The 16,915-nt window shown below is 43.7% G+C and overlaps 1 protein-coding gene across 2 annotated transcripts in view; it reads right to left on the bottom strand.

The window, feature by feature from the left end:
• Window positions 1–3,749: 3,749 nt before the first annotated feature.
• Window positions 3,750–16,915, bottom strand: part of GAREM1 (GRB2 associated regulator of MAPK1 subtype 1) — a gene marked incomplete at both ends in the record, with an annotated part of 99,578 nt that continues 86,412 nt past the window's right edge. Inside the window, 3 exons of one of the 2 annotated variants that reach the window (XM_082306768.1) lie at window positions 3,750–4,662; window positions 7,940–8,106; window positions 13,240–14,418. In XM_082306768.1, coding sequence (XP_082162894.1) covers window positions 3,750–4,662; window positions 7,940–8,106; window positions 13,240–14,418 — 2,259 coding nt within the window. The remainder of the gene's footprint in view (window positions 4,663–7,939; window positions 8,107–13,239; window positions 14,419–16,915) is intronic. The other variant, XM_082306769.1, reaches the window with a different exon arrangement.

The raw sequence follows: 16,915 nt of genomic DNA, 5'->3' as shown, positions 1-16,915 counted from the left end.
GAGGCCTTACATTTATTTAATCTGAGGAAGGAAGTCCAAGGTTAGGGTTGGCCTCTTGTAGCAGAGTGTCTCCAAAAAGTAAAAGATTGTAGGTCCACTCTCGCATGACACATGCTGTCTGAACTCAATGGTTACATCTCTGTTCGTAGTCAAAATGGGCCAGAGCCTGCTCTCAGGCCCCAATGACAACCACCACAGCTTGCATCAACAGGTTGAACTCCATTCTCTCCAAAACCAGGCTGGTTTCCCCCACTGCTAACCTCTGAGCTGTGCTCGGGAGTTGTCTGGGATCACCCATTGATCTGGTTGGGTTGGGTTGCACCAATCCAGGCAAAAGCCCACATCAACGTTTCAGCAGCAAGGGACTCCCATGAGAGTGCACGGGCCCTGGTGCTGCTCGGTTTGCTAGGATGGTTTGCAAGTCCTACCAAACTCTGAGCGCCATCTCCTCCTATTCACATCAGCTGCTAAAAAGTTCATATTACAGGAATATTCCCCAGAGCTTTCAGACACTTTGCAATCACAGCGGGAAAATTAAAGTAACCCTCCATCTCGAAGTACAATAAGCAGTGCAGCATTTTGTAACCTTTTACAGATTTAAGTCTCCAGGTTTTATACCCCATCCTTCTAAAGAGACTGTGTGGTTCTCTGTTAAGGCCTGAAGGACTCCTCTGCTCCTGCCCCATTTCAAAAGGTGCCACCATCCCTTTATTGCCAGGGACTTCCCATGAGACCAACGTGCTCACATTGGTCTGCCCTGTTCACACTGCATTCTACGGCGCCGAAGACGGTCCTGACTCGCTAACACCATGACAACAAAGCTCAAGAGGAAAGCAAATAAATTAAATCCCATGGGCATCAGTGCTGCCATAGCCTGGCCACCTACACAGTGGTGGAGAGGCTGAACCACCATACTCCAGCTGCCTGGTTTGCTCACCCCTCTCCTGATTTCACCAGAGCAGACGCTTCAGTCCAGCTTGGGCATCACAGCAGGTGGCTCGACGCTGCAGTCATATAATTCACACAACAAAAACGTTAGGAACACCTAAATGACTAAAAAAGGTTTGGAAAATAAAGGTGATGAGCTGCTAAGGGCAAAAGAAAAGGTCAAATGCTAATATAGTATGCATAAAAATAAGTAAGCAGTGCCAAGGCAGAACAAGACAAGAAGGACATCAACAGCAAGCTTGCGATTACAGGTTTTAGCTGTACTTTTGCACACAGGATCTGCTTCTGAAATCATTGCGCATTTCTGGGCCTTTCAACAGGCCTGTTGTATTTTCGTCTATGCATACGTGATGTTAATGCAGCACACTCATGAATGCAAATTCCACCAGGCTGCTTGCAAGAAAAAATGTTCCAAGCAGGTAAGCAGAGATAACAGAATAGGTATCCATCCGTAGTCGAACAACACTGTTTCCTCAGAGATGTTAATATCCTGAGGGCATTTGAAATATTTAATGTTAATATTACCGAGACTGCCATCTTCTCTTTTTTTTTTTTTTTGAGAGAGAGATTTTAGGGGTTTTACCTGGAATTAACAAGCCAAGCAAAACAAAGAGAAGTGCCTGACATTTAAAATTTGGCCCTTTCAAATTTGAACGCTCATTTGACATAGTGAGGGTTAAAACGTAATTGACTTCAACTTGCAGGTGCCTACCAACAAGCATACACATCTGAACGGTATTTGAATTTGATTTAGTCTTACTTGCAGCTAAAATATTTTAGGACGCTAATTAAAACGCATCTGGAGAAAGCTATTGATCTGTTGCTAAAAGTCAATACATTAAGAAGAAGAGTAGGATTATGAACTCTTGGGGTTTTTCTATTGGGATATTTTTTGGCTCACTGCTTTCCAGTACCCACATCAATTGGGCTTTGCTCTCTGGTTGGGAACTGGTGGTTTGCATTATTGCAAGACAAATGATGCATCTTGGCTTCGGCATGGAGACATGACATGAAATTTGCCTGGGCAACAGAAAACTCCATTTGCAAATAAATTCCTTTTAATGAGTCAATATGGTTGAGAAAACAGGCAAAAGCAGCCTCTCATTTTTGTCCCTTCTCTGTATTTCCTCTTGGTGGTCCCACTATGTGACCTACAATGGAAAAAGAGATTTTTTTGTACTTCAAAAAAGGTAAGAAAGGCAGGTGATGCTGCCATCCTGGCCAGGGCTCTGCTCAGCAGCAGGTGAAGGTGAAGCTGCCCCAGCATCCCTGGCTCTGACCACCTGAGGGTCCTGGGCACACACCGCTGCTGAGGATGGACACCACAGGCTGTTTCCTTAGGACCTCCACAAATCCTTGCATTCAGTACTACAAAAGCAGAGGATCTTGGGGTTATTTAGACACATTTCGGAGAGCTCTGCCAAGCACAGGAAATCAGCAAGGGACTATCAAAAGTTAATCCTATTTCTAGCCTTCTGAGCAGTTAAATTTGAAAGGTCTCCAGGGGCAGCCTAATGTCCCCTTCCCATCTCTGTGCTCCCTTTTGACTGCTACTTCCACGTGACATCTATTGCAGTGAGTTTTTGCAGCTGGGCAACTGAATTAGCACACCTTACGATGCTACAGTCCCTCCCACTTTGACACCCACAACCTCCTAGCCCACTGCAAACAAGACAGGTGAACTTAAACATCACCAGCATTTCCCAGACCCTCACTTGGCCCCTTCTTACCAGCGTGCCATGTGCTGTTTCTGTTCCCACCTCGCTAATGCTTTATTTCAAAGGCATCCTACAGGAGTACTATCACCTTCCCACACAGATCCGACCGCAGGAATAGGATAGCACATTGAGCCCATTTTCAGATGATCGTAACAGCAGCAGAGGAAATATAAGGGGTTGCCTTTCGCCAGAGCAAGGCTATTGCAAGGGCTGTGCTAGCAGGCCACTGCGGCAGGCAGGATCTGCCGAGAGAAGGGTCTGTGCACCGAACTGCCTTTCCCATGAGAAAGCTGCATGACCAGAAGTCATGCTACTGACTCCAGCCATCCGACTACAAAAGCAACTTTTGAAATCTACAGGTCATAAACTTTTAATTGGCCAGGGCAGAGTGGCTCAGTAGCAAAATCCCCCTTCTCCCTCCCCTCTGGGCAATGAGCTAAGCAAGACTCTTGTTTTAAAAACATTTAACTCTTTTTGCTCAAAGTAACATGGAAAATGTATCCACGTTACAGGTAGTCAGGAAGATACTGTTAATAAAAATATGCTGCAAGAATAGTGTATTAGTGGCACTTCACAGCAATTCTTAACATTTTCAGATGTAGTGTCAAAACGATGTTTTTGTATATCTGAACATGCTTTTTGTTAACAGAAACAGAAGAAAGTCACAGCATGTTGCCAAATATTATTTGAACAGAAATAATCCCGTAAGAAATACATTTTTTTTGCCATTAACACAAAACTGTAAACTGGATCGGTGTGTGTCTTTCAGCATCAAATTGTTCAGTAATAAATACGACTAAGTCTTAACAGACTATGGAGTAAAAGTTCCCTTAGTGTCCAGTTTTTAGCAGCTGTTAAATGTTCAGGGATGCACAAGGCACACCTCTTCAGATTCTCTACCTTTATTATTGACATAGAAAAAAAAAAAAAATCCGTTCACCACTCAAAAATGTTTATCTGCATAGTAAGAATTTTTCTACTACTATTTACAGGAAGGGCTTTTAGTGCAAAAAACAGGAAGTGATGTATTAGCTGAAGTGCATCGAGCACATCTCGTACAGTTTCACTAATAACTAGTTGGCATCACATCTTGGGCCGCCAGCCATTAATGAACTGTAGTATTTTCTTAACCTGCAATTTGCTTAGCTTAAAGTCTTCTGACAGGATTTCTTCCGTAAGCTGAACCAGTAAATTGCCATCAATCTTCTCTGTAACAAAAAACGATATGACATCTTCTGACAGACCAATAAACCTCAGGGATTTAGACACTTCCTCTATCGAGAGGCCGGAAAGGTCCGTGGGTGGCTGCCAGGGAGAGCCATCCCCACAAGATCTTGGTGCTAACTGGAGGTGGAGGGGAGACGAGAAGGGATAAGACACAGAGAACGTATCCTGCATGCCCTTTTTAACAAGATACTGATCTTCCAAGAGGTCTGGAGAACCACTTTTCGACTCCTCCTCAGCACCATCTATTTTCAGTGGCAAGGGACACATGTCTGCAACCGTTTTCTCTTCACTTGACTTCGGTGCCCGAGGAGGTAAGGCAGGACATGAATGGCTCTGCTTTGTGTTGCTGACTCCCAGAGTTTTCTCATCAGTGCAGTCTAGAGAGTAACTTGCCGACTTTGGACAACTAGAGATGGTGTTTGTGAACTCTGCTGGGGTCAGCGGGGAGTACCCCGCCGGGAGCTCACACCCATCGAAGTCAAAAGTCAAAGGTGCTGGACAGTTTCTCTTTGGCGTACCTGGAGTCTTCTGTCTGGGGTAACTGTAGCTCCTGCTCGGATCGAGCAGGAAATCACTCCTATTCAGGCCTTCAGCAGTTCCTGAAAAATGGTTTGGCCAAGATAACCTCGAAGGCAGAGCTTCAGTTGAGGGGCTTCCCAAAGGCATCGTGCTCTCAGGCTCTTTGGATTCGGTTTTCATCATGTTACAAGGGTAGCAGGAAGCAGGTGTGCTCTCAGTTGGGTTGCTGTTGTCGGTCTCTGTGACACTGCTTAAGGAACAAAGCAGAAAGGATGTCATTAGTATGGAAAAATGCGGCATCTGAATAAATTCATAAATCATCTGACAGAGTCAGAGGGTGGCTGTCACAAGGAAAGAATCTTCTTTCCTCTGGCAGAACTTTTCAGATTTGAATTAACAACACGTTTGGATAACGCACTGACAGTTCTTTTACTCCTTCTACAAGCCTGACAAGACGTTGATATACCCAAAAGCCTCACATCTTGGTTTTCCAAGCTTGTAAAAAAGTAGATGTCTCAATTCAGTTCTGTGTCATCTCCCGAATACTCAGTTTTTCCACTGTTGAATTCCTGAGGGACACCACCATGGAAAAGGAACAGCCTCACATATACTAGAAGATGTTCTAATCCTGTATTTTATATTTGTATACCACAGACGTGTCATGGTATGCAAAAGCTCGTAACAGGGGCAGGTCACCATTGCACTAGACCCAACCTTGACTGACATAAGAGATGACCAAAAGCCCTTTTGGAGCCAACATTTTCATTTGTTATGGCACTTGCATCTGCGCAGGGCACAGGATCCTTCCCCACTGGTCACCGCTGCAAAAACCGCACCAGTGCACAGTGCAATAGCACAGAATAAGTTAATGCCTCCTGCCAAAGGAAGAGTTTTACCTGGAAGGGTAAGCAGACCTAGCTGTATGTGTTGAGTATCAGGCTTTAAGCTCACGCCACAGTAACTTGTTTGTGTGTGCATACCCTTAAAAAGCTATGACAAGAAACACCTGCTTTTCAAAGGCACCTAAAGAAAGTTACCCTGACCTACTTTCAGGGGGTAACCTAAGCTCAGCCCATCCGAGGGAACAGACAGTTTATATCCAGGTGTTCCTGAGAGACGGAGATGCCAACAAAAGCATGCAATCTGTTATGAAAAGCAAATATTTGCTGCTTTTATGCCACTTTCTTTTAGAAAGTTTGAAGGATTGAGTTGATCTCTGGAATTCTGACCAATTAAGCCAGAACACTGTAAAAACAATTAGCAGATTTATAAAATCCTAACCTAACAAAACAGAGGGAAACCAACAGCTGAAATAATTGTTTTAATTACTCACCTCTCTCTCCTGAAAATGAACTACTCAAGAAAGAAACTAGGTAGTCATTCTGTGACAGCTCAGTGAAAACTGCTTGAGGAGGTCAGCAGCTTTCAAAAAACCAGCATAGTTTTCAATGGATTGACACAAAAAATAGTGCCCCGTGCACTTACAGTGAGTCAGAGAGGAAGCCAACCTGGACTTGCCCAGTTCAAACACAAAGTGCAGATGGTAAAAGCAGCTCTAATATATGTCACTGGAAAATTAGTTATAAAACTCAGCCCCAAGAGATGCAGTTTCCGTCTCTGTCTAACCATCCTTCGCACTACACTCCATGCCCTCCAAACTTTTCTTCTTTCCTGTTTATGTCACAAATACAAGTCTGCAAGTTAAAGCAGTTGGATGTTTACAATAGTAGATATTTTTTTTTCCTCCTCAACAAGGATACGCTGTCAACTGGTCTTTTCTGGCTGTTTAAAGGCCAACTGCTGTAACGTACACAGTGCGAAGCATTTTTCACAAATCTAGTCATCAGGCTGTTCAATTCAGAGAAGACAGTCAGTGAGGTGTCGTAAACAACTAACCATAAAGAGAAATTAAAGTGATTGATCCTGCTTCTGTTCTCTAATTCAATACTAGAAATGGGAACATTTAATGATTTAAAAGATTAACGGAATTACTGAAAACCAATCAGGTAACATTTTCAAAGTGATTCCTTATTCTTCCTCCACCAAAATTAACTCACTGGGACTCAGTGCCAAAGGATGCAAGAGAAACCTCAAATACAGCTGAAGTCAGATATCAGGCATTTTTATAGGCAGATAAGGACAAATCGTATTGGTTTTGTTTGTGTTTAAAATATTGGCTGCAACCCTTCACAATCCAGAAAATGAGATCATTGATAAAAATGGAAAGACTTGAAAAGCAACTTCACCAGCAATCTGGTTACTCCACACATTGCCAATTTTCTAGCAGCTTCCTCTGCAGCACTAGGTCAAGTCTACCAAGATGGAGATATCTGGTCTGGACCCAGGCTGGAGATGAATTCCATGCAAATATTGTGAAGTTCAAGGCAAATAATACCACCTGCATTTCTGAGAAACTTCACTTCTCACTGTTTTCCTGGTTTCTTGGGAGGCAGATGGATTCTTAGCTACAAAGAGAGAAAGCAGCATTTGGTGGGCCTCAAATGCTGGGAGGTCTTGTGCCTCCTGTGGAGTAGACCTTGACAGAACTACCCAACAGGCTTTCATAAAAACAGACGAGCAGCCTTGATCTAGAGTGATCATTGCCAGATACACAACACTAAGCTGCAAATGTGCAGCATGGCCTAGAAAGGCAATTTCAGCCTAAGTTATTATACTAATTGCATCTAGGCTGAAATGATTTCAGTGGTGTTTCAGATCAATTTGTAACATCCAGACAGGTAGTATCTTGTCATTGAATAGATACCAAAAATAATGGCCACAAGACATTCAAGTCAAAAAGGAGGTGAGACTTTAAAAGGTATATACACTTTCTAAAGCCAAAGGAAGAACACTGCATTGCTAGGAAAAGGTATGCAGCCACACAATTCAAAATCTACTGTTAACTTTCGACTAGCCTGAGTGGATTTTCCAGTTTGTGGGCTAGGTTTGTGCTGAAGTGGGTTTGATCTGGAAGCTGTCTGGCCTCCTTCCGCTACACCTCACTTTTCACTCAGTGGTGTCTGCTGGCCTCTCTGTTCTCCATCACACCCACCCTGTAGGTTCCCATATAGTTGGCACAACACATTTCTGGATTACCCCACCCCTTTCATGTCCCCACTTATCAGAGCTGGCTGCACTGCATGCATGTAGCACTAAAATCCCACCCAAAAACTACCTTTGAGATGTTCTGGTTTGAAGATTCAAGCCTTTCAAGAATTCTACAGAACTATATGGAATTTTCAATTTAGACAGCCTGTGCCACCTTACAGTAAGATTATGTATAGCAATATGTGCAGGTATTTAATATAAATTGCTATGTCATATCCAGTAAAATACAGTTTCTGCTGGAGCTTTGCTTCCTCTTTAATCTTTAAAAATAACTTGACAGGTTAGCCCATTTCACAAAAAGTCAGCAACTCTGAGCATAGTACCATGGCTTCATAAACAAGCGCCTTCAAAAAGAATACTGCTAAATTTAACTTTCTCAAAAAGTGCTAGCATGGGGCTCTCACAGCTCAAACACATACATGTTGTGCAGTCCCGAAGAGTAGTAGGACAGAGTAGGGCTAGGAGAGCGGGTTTGCTGTCGTGCAGGTTTGACTGTACGAGGAGGGATGGAAGGACTGGTGGAGGACGGCTTTGAACTCCGTGGTGGGACGGGGGGAGCATTCAGGAGCCTGCATTCCTCTTTTACCTGTAAAAAAGAAGAACATGTAAGTAAGCAGTGAGAAAATCTGGTCAACAGCATTCTCAACCAGATGAAACACATCTGGTTCTGCCTTATTCTGTGAAAGGAAATAATTAAAAAGGGAGGAGAAGAGAAAAATGATGCTAAGTATATACATTTGCAACAGTATGCGGCTGTCAAAGAAGTCCAAAAGAATGCATTGCTACCAGTAGAGCTACTAGCAATCTTTTTTAGGGTGCTTTTCAGTAGTTTGATATCCACTCATTTAAAAAGTAGCAGCAAAGAAACAAGGTAAAAGAACCTTCCAGTAACATACAAAATCAGACAGACCGTTCCAGATGTTTTACATTTTGTAAGGAGCAATTCATTAGGCTTAAACGTCATTAATGTTGTTTATTTAGACGTAATAAACCAACCTTATATAATGAAAAGATCTTAACAGACTTTGATGTTTCCTGACTTACTTCACCAGTGATACTCAGCCATCCAGCTCTAGGATAATTCCCAGCTTTCCTCCCCCAGGAACAGTACCCGTATCTCATATTTACCAGAAGCTGGGATTCAGACCAGGAGCTTCAGTCCTTCTGTAGCTGCCAAAGCAGTCCAGGATAAGCTTAACTACAAAAGGTACAAGTTGAAAGGTGTGGGCAGAAAAGCCTGTTCAAATAATGCACCCAGCCAATAGGTCTACTTTTTGCAGCCAGCCAACTTTGCAGCTTAAAACATATGACTGTAGCATTGCTTATGTGAAATTTAGTTCAGTCTGCCTAGGTAGGAGCAAAATATCAGGATCCATCCCCATAGAAAAAAATGATGGAATTAAGATCTTAATCTCATCAGTACATATTTGGGAGAGCAAGTTTATTAAGTAGGGCTAGAGGTGAGCAAGGCTACTGAGAATTAGGGCTGCCAGGCAAGATTTTTAAGGAGTCGCCACCTCCCCCTGGGCAGGAGGAGACCTCTATGTTCCCCTTGTCTGAAACAGTCTTAGATGCACCAGAAAAGGGAAATTCTCTTTGTGTTTGAAAGTTATAGTTTATTTTAAATTTTAACAACACTGCAGAACTAAAAGTTATCTTAGCATTCTGCAACACATAATTAGCAATTAAAGTGATTTAATTTATTTAAAAACAAAATAAATGTGGAACCTTTTGCAATCCACTTCAGTGCTTTCAAAATGCAACAACCCATTTAGTACTTTTGTGAAATAGAAAACTGGGGACTAGGACACTGAAGTACATTTTTTCCCTAATTCAAAACAAGTCAAAATTACAGGAAATGCCCAACAGCATAAAACACTGAAATAAATCTTGCTCTAAGGGTTCTTATTTGCTCTTTCAAGAAAAAAAAAAATCAATTTTATTCATGTTTGTTATTGAATTCAGGCATAAAACTCTTCAAGCATTTTAGTGCTGTGCCCCAAGGATGCCTAAGGACTTTTTTTTTTTTCCCAAGTCAGACTAGGCAAAGTTAATACTGCTTGTTATTGACTATATACCCATGGGTTTAGAGACGCCATTTAGGGGAGCTCTTGGAGCACAGCAGACGGTCAAGGGGTTAAAGGGATTCTTTCCTGGGAAGACTGCCGGCATTCAAAGGTGCTGGCATAACAAACTATGCCAAGCTCCCTCGCTGACCCAGATTGCAGATCAGAACGAGGCCATAAATAATACCGGTTTGCAGTCCCAGTTGGTCCCTGTCACAAGACTGCGATTACAGCTGCCAGACACAGCCCTCAGGAAACCCAGCAGGGGAATAAAAAGGAGAGATTTTGCAGATTAAACTGACAAGAGCAAGGGGAACCTTCAGAGGAGAGTTACCCTCACTAGGTCCAAGTGAACAGCAATGAAATACATGCGGGAGAGGGGAGGAACAGCCACGGCGCGACACGACGACTGCAATGGCTGCTGCTGTTACATAGAAATACTCATTTGCCCAGAAGCACTAGATGCCATGTGCCTGCCAGATACAGATAAAGTGCATTTGCACTGAATGTCGGAGCCTTCCCATGCTCCAGCACTCCTTCCCGTGACCCGGGGATGGTGACCCCTTTCTGAGGGCGTGAAGTGGATTTTAAGACCTCTGCTCCTTTTCCTTGGTGCCAGCCCAAGACCTGCCAGCAACCCCTGGGCCCTGGGGTTGCACTCCTGAATCTGGGCATCGCAGGTGCCCGTCACAGTGACGGCTTCCGACGCTGCCTGGATAAAAGCCACCCCATCGCCAGCATGGCCACGAGTGTAAGGCAAAGCTGTTCAATGCTCCTTGCCGATGGGAACCTGAACTGCCAGCATGCTCCATCGGGGACATACTTTAAATCAATCAGAAAAACAGCCTCTGATTTTATGCAAATTAGTGCTTGGGGACTGAAGCAATTTCTAATTTACAGGCCTTAATTCAGAGGTCATTTCCCCCTCCCCCCCCTTCTGCCTTCATGCTACTTTGATTTTCTGAAAGGTATTTAGAAAATAAGCATTATATATCTGAACGCTTCATTCTGCCAGTGAGAAGAAAACCAGATCAGCTTCTGAAACGCCCGAATGTCCTTTTCTCTCTCCTACAAACAGCTCCTGTACACACATTTTAAATTTAGTGCATGCAAAAATACAATTGCCAGCCAACCTTTATACAGAAACGCTATGGAATATCATTCTAGAGGGAGTGATGACTAAACCGCATGTTCATCAGCAGCTCCTGAGATCTACTTATTCTATAAATACCCTACATGAAAACCATGCATGCATCTCCTCGGCCCCAGCCCACTGATTAATTCGGTAGATCACTGATACTCATTCCAAGGCTGTTCCAGGAAGCCACAAAACCAAGTCTAAATTACTATCATCTACAAAGATGCAGTCTTTTTAATCTTGTTTTCTTTCTTATGGTGTTACACCCCCTGCCCACCTCTAAATGCAAGCTAATATCTTTAGCAGAAATTAGTTCTCCTGCACAGCTAGAAAGCAATACCAAAATTGCTGACAGCACTCACACATTACCTCAGTAATGTAAGACACATATGACAAAACTGCACACTTTTCAAAGTCACCTTAAAAAGCAACATATGTAGGTATCCCAAATGCCACCCTGCTGCCCCCAGAAGGGAGTTGCTATGCCACGAGGTTTCCCCAAGTGTGAGGGTCCACAACGATGCTGTGCAGGTGCTCCACAGCTCCACAGCTCTCCCAGCACCCCATCACCCACGCCTCAGACATCCGTGCCTCAGGCATGACCCGGGGGGCCGGCAGCCCCCTGCCAGGAGGGCTGCCTTCACCCCACTGCAGGGGCAGCCTTCCTCCCCCACTGCCCCCTCGCCCTCCCACCCGCTCCTTGGCGCTGGCTCCAGCGCTCCTTTGACCCCACGCTGAAGCAGTTCAGCTCACAGAAATCAGCAGGAAACTAATCATTTTCCAGATCCAGACCTGGCTGCCTGCCCAGGAGCAGGAGTGCCAGAGCCAGCACAAAAGAGGAGCCAAGACCATGTGGCTGGGAAAGGGAGGAGGAGGAGGGTGGGACCAGCCCCATGCTGTTTACATCAGCATAGGCTGCCGGGGAACCTCATCCCGATACGGTGCTGCTGGGCACTCGTTCAAGAGTCTGGACACAGCGTCGGTGCGTACCTGACCTCGGAGGCAAGGAATTGCTCTTGGGTTCCTGCACTTAGAAGTTACACGTAAACACTTTTTGCTAAGAAGACGTAATGTCTTGACTTTCCTGCCTTTGCTGAAGCTGCTGCGGCTGCTTTTTGGGCAAGTTTTGGCGGCACGGTCAAAGGGCTGCAGTTGTGCATTGCGTGCCCGCACTGGCGTTCTCCTCCCCTCTCCTCGCCGCACCTCCCCAGCAGCTGCACAGCCTGGCCAGGGGGATCCCCACAGCAATCCACTGCAGGCTAACCCAGCACAAATAAATACAACTTAGCTTTCAACCAGGTTGTGACTTGGCTCATGATGGAAAGGCTACGGCCAACACTGCGGGACTGTAAGATGGGAATAGGAAAGGGATGGGATCGCCATGGTTTGCTGCAGTTTGGTCTTAGTCTCAGCTTACTGTACAGCCATGCTCTTGAAAATACCATTGGACTTGCAAATGGAACAATATTTTCTTTATTTAAATTCCAGCAAAACCCCTGCAAAACTAGTTTGCTAAATTATAATATCTGTCAAGATTCATGTGATGTAAGTATGTATCATTTAAATTTTGATAAAGATTCCTAGACACTCTTTCCTGGGGCAAGTTTTCTTTCTTCCTTTGTGTTTTTTAAAAAATAATGTTTAGGACTATGTCAAGAGACCATGAAATGGTTTGATTTTCCACCCAGTCCACATAAGCTCCCGTTGATAAAACATATTTGTATTTTTGCCTCTGAAGTCTCCATTACATTTCAGGTTTGGAGAAGTGATTTCTCCCATGAGTTTTCATTAGAAACCCTAGGACAGGAAACATGCTCTGTTTAAAATTGAGTCCTCTAGAAGGCTCATTTATCAACTCCGCAGAGTTCCTATTTAAACACGTTTTCTTTCAGTAAGCAATACAGAGCGATTAGTTCAGGTCTGGTTTGATAAAGTTTCCTTGATGTGAATGACACTTATTTTCTTCAAAATCTGTCATAGACTTGTAACGGAGAAGACAATCTCTCATTAACAAACACTTCAAATCCATAAAAATTCTATCTGTCCTCATTATCAGGGCCTGTTAATTGAAGATGCAGACACTAAGGTGATCTGAGGCAGTTCCAAGTGGGGTCATGCCCCACACACTTTGACCACAGAAAATGTGAGAAAACATGGAGGCCACGTGGAGAGACGATGTGGAAAGCCAGGGAAGGAAGCGATCTAGTAATTCTTAGACCTTGTTTGTGAGAGCAAAAAAACCCCAATAAATATCACCTGAAAGTATCAGAACTCAGCTACTAGATCAGTTATATTACGTGTACTCCGGTGATTTTTAAGACATGACTTACACTTAGTAGGAAACTAGCGGAAGTTGCACATCTCACAAAGTCTCACAGTTTCCTTGCCCTCCATGTGACCCCCCCCCCCCAACTGTTCCCTAAAAAAGTCCCCAAGCGTTCCCTAAAAAAGTCCCCAAGCAAACTCTTCAGCAACTAAAAAAAGAAACAAACCAACATAAATAACCCTGACTTACTGCTTCTGATTTGGGAGGCACTGGAGGTGGAGGTAGGGAAACATCTGAAGACTTTGTGGTTGCTCCGACAGTCGCAGGCACAGGAAGAGATGCGGTGCCGCACTTTGATCGGAAAGACCCTCTGTAGTTGTCACATTTGTTCTTCTCACTTAGCGAGCGAGTGAGAGGCTGGTCACCAGCCTTTCCAGAGCCTTGGTCCAACCACAGCTCTTCGTAAGGAAGTTCTGGTTTTGTAGGCAGAAACATCGATTCTTCGCTAACTTCAGGAAAAAGGTAATCGCTGCTACTGTCACCAGACTCCTGGTACTGAAGAGCATCGTGAGAGAACAGGGCCCACTCGTTACACAAGTCCCTGCAGCCGTGGAGGTTCACTTCACTATTCCCATGCAAGTTGTTTCCATAGACGCACACCGAAAGCCGGTGGAAGGACTGCGTAAGTTCGTCCCGTGCGTAGCTGAGGGAGTTCGGCACGTGGCTGTGCCCTGTGCATCGGCTCTTCTTTGGGCTCTTGCAGTCTTCGTTCCAGTCAGTTTTCACATCTCGCACGGCACGGGAATACTCATCTATATCAAACTGTTCCTGGCATATATTAAACCAGTGCTGGATGAGGGATTCGTGCCACAGCTCCCCCTTCACCAGACTGTCAGGTAGAGTAAATTTCGGAAGTGTCAAGTGCAAGGGAAAATGCATGGGAATAATTTTGTTGCCACGAAGCACACAACAAACCACCACAGTCTTGGTTTGAATGTTGACAAACTTGTACCTGTGCCCTTCACGGATAAAATGCAGGTCATAAGGGTTTCTCGGTGTAGGACTCGGCACAGTCACGTTAACGGGCAGCCTGGTTTTTTCTACTATATTGCGAATTGTGTGCTCACCTTCTTGCATCTGCACCTCCAACGGGCTGCGGGTGCTAAACTTGCCCTTACACTGGAAAGGGAGACTGATGCTTTCGTTGGTCCTGTGGTTCATGCAGATGAGGCAGGGCATTTTGCCTCTGCCTAGCTTACTAATTGAATTAAGTTTCCCAATTTTTTTGAAGATGGTGTTGAGTCGTGACTTCTCCTTAGAAGATTTTGCATAAAGGATTTCTGCTTGCCCCATTAAAGTGAGCTCATCCCCAGTACTAAGGGTAATGTTGTAAACCTCAGTGTCTTCATTGCATTCACCTGAAGCCACCTGCAAAATAATAATAAAAAATTTGTTTTTCCCCCACTGAAGATAATACTTCAAATCATATAAAATCTATTGAGACTGAACTTACCAGACTATATATTGGGAGAAACTAAACTAACTTTATTTGAACAGCTGAGTAGTCAAGCGCAAGGTGTTTAACCTGAAGCTTGGCCAAGTAATCTTTTTTTGTTGTTCTGCATTCCTGTATCTTACATGAGGGGGAAATAGCCACCTGAAACTGCCAAAAAAGGCATGAGAACAAATATAACAAATTTTTAAAGAAAGGACAAATCCACATATCCCAGCAATTCACATAGCCACTTGTGTCACACAGCTATGAGAGAACGTGTCTGGATTCTCTTGGGTATCTTTTTCCCACCTCCTTATTTTTGCTGTTTGCTAGAACTTATTTGCCAGGCTCTTGAGGGAAGCAAACTTCTTCTTTCACCATCTTCAGCTCCCTGAGGAGCAGAAAAGGTGAGCTCATCATTATGGATGAAGCATATCCCTTTGATATAATCTCTTCCAGGCTAGGGGGGATGACAGATGACATCTATTCCCTGAAGGAGAAGTCAAGAATATCAGTCTATCCCATATGCCTAATTCCCCCTCTGCCTTGCTCTCCTAGTCATAGACTTCCTTCCTCATTTTTTGATCATAATTGCAATTAAGAGATTAAACAACATATGCACAGCCATGTGTGTGCTTTTCTAGTATGGAAATTGTACTGGAAAGAAAAAAAAAACCTAAACCAGATGTCCAAGGCTCATTTGTTCCTGAAGTTATTTCCTTAAGACTGGAATAACTCTTCATAGACAAGATTGCTCTGCTTCCTATTTGAGTGGATTAACATGAAAATCCCTTTTCAGGGACCTAACAGAATCCACCCAGCTCTTCCTCAGCAGCAGCAGATACCTACTCATAAAGGAAGGTGCATCAGATAAATGCTACTGGCCTGGTATAGACCGTTTTATTCAGGAATACGGAACATACTAAAAAAATTGCAAATGAAAGCATACACTAAAATAGTATATCCCTTCCTCACCTCTGCAACCCCTAAAGACTTCATGGAGCTGTGTGAAGTTCAAATTCTGGGCTTCAAATTCAGGTATCATCACAGAATAGCCATTGCATGAAATCAAGGCTGTAATTCCAATCAGTTAATAACTGAGAAGTGCTGTGAATACCGCTTCCTCTTGTACGATGTGATCTGCAATTCACCCGTATTTGTAAAGTTGTGATTATCTTCGGCAAGCCTTTCAGAGCAAAGGCACAGGCAGCTCAGCCGAGGTGTGCTGCCTTAGCACTTCAGTCTCAGGGCTTCCGGAGAGGAAGTCGTTCAAGTCCTGAATTATCTAAACAAACACTAATTGGTCTAATCCAGGAAACTACTAGGTTTTATTGTATGTAATACTCATTCACAGTTCACACCACTGGCCAGACAACATTTTGAAACACCACGACATGAAAGGAAAGCACTCGGTTTTTTTGCTGATAACACCGGTGTGATATTCATCGGTGGTTTCTCCTCAAAACCACCACAGAGCTGCGGCTGGCCACACAGCCCTGCCTTCAGTGGAGCTGATAAGGGATGAGGGCACGCAGGGCTCTGTGCATGTACCGCTCAATCTCCCCCTTCCCTTTTTGAAAGGGCACGTTCTGTAAGAACGTCGGTTTCTAGCATCGACAAGTCCCCACAAATGGCTTCTTTGGACAACGCGAGCTACGCTGTCAGAAATTTTAACTGGAGATGGTATGGTTACAGCTTTTTCTCGCTTCCTGCAGGACACCGGCTGGAGCGAGGGAGGTGTCACAACCTACGGCTGTGGGATCTCCTGCTTGGCCAACTCGCAGTTCCCTGCTGATTCACAAACAAACAAGCCACTGTAGAAGGAAACGGTGGGTCAGATGTGAAACCACAGATGTAACTAACTGGCCAAGCTTTACAACAAAGGTCTCGTGAAGCAGCTGCTCATTAATGGCATCCATTTCAACCAGCCAAATAGCACATGGATTTTTAGATTCAACAGGCATGTTTAAAGACAAAATTATTCTCACTTAAAAAAAATCTGGAAAACATTCTTTTTTTTTAAAAATATAGTCACAGGATAATAACAGGTGAAATAAGGCTGAATTTTACTGTGCTTGAATAAAAGAAAAATCATGCCGCGGTTCTAGCTTGGCACTCTTGAGAAAAATACTGTCCTGCACTCTTCCTTGTTAACAAAAATATAAGGTATCAGCTGCTGTCCAAAATTGTAATCAAAAACTGAAAAAGTGAAATGAAAAGTCTAAGACTGCACAACTTTATCCCTATCCACTAAACCCTACTATGCTGATGTTAAAGTGGCTGGTATACCTCAGCAGGCTAAGTATATTTTAAAATTTAAGTTCTGAAAGTCAAGAAAGCTAACTCCTCTCTTCTTGTGTTAGGTTAATTAATTCATTACCACATGCTAATTAACATTATGAAGCATACATGGTAGGTAAATATCTGTTC

Source organism: Platalea leucorodia, assembly GCF_965183815.1.
Source record: "Platalea leucorodia genome assembly, chromosome: 1".
Lineage (NCBI taxonomy): Eukaryota > Metazoa > Chordata > Aves > Pelecaniformes > Threskiornithidae > Platalea > Platalea leucorodia.
The sequence above is the reverse complement of the archived record's forward strand: the minus strand, read 5'-3'. Positions and strand labels throughout refer to the sequence as shown.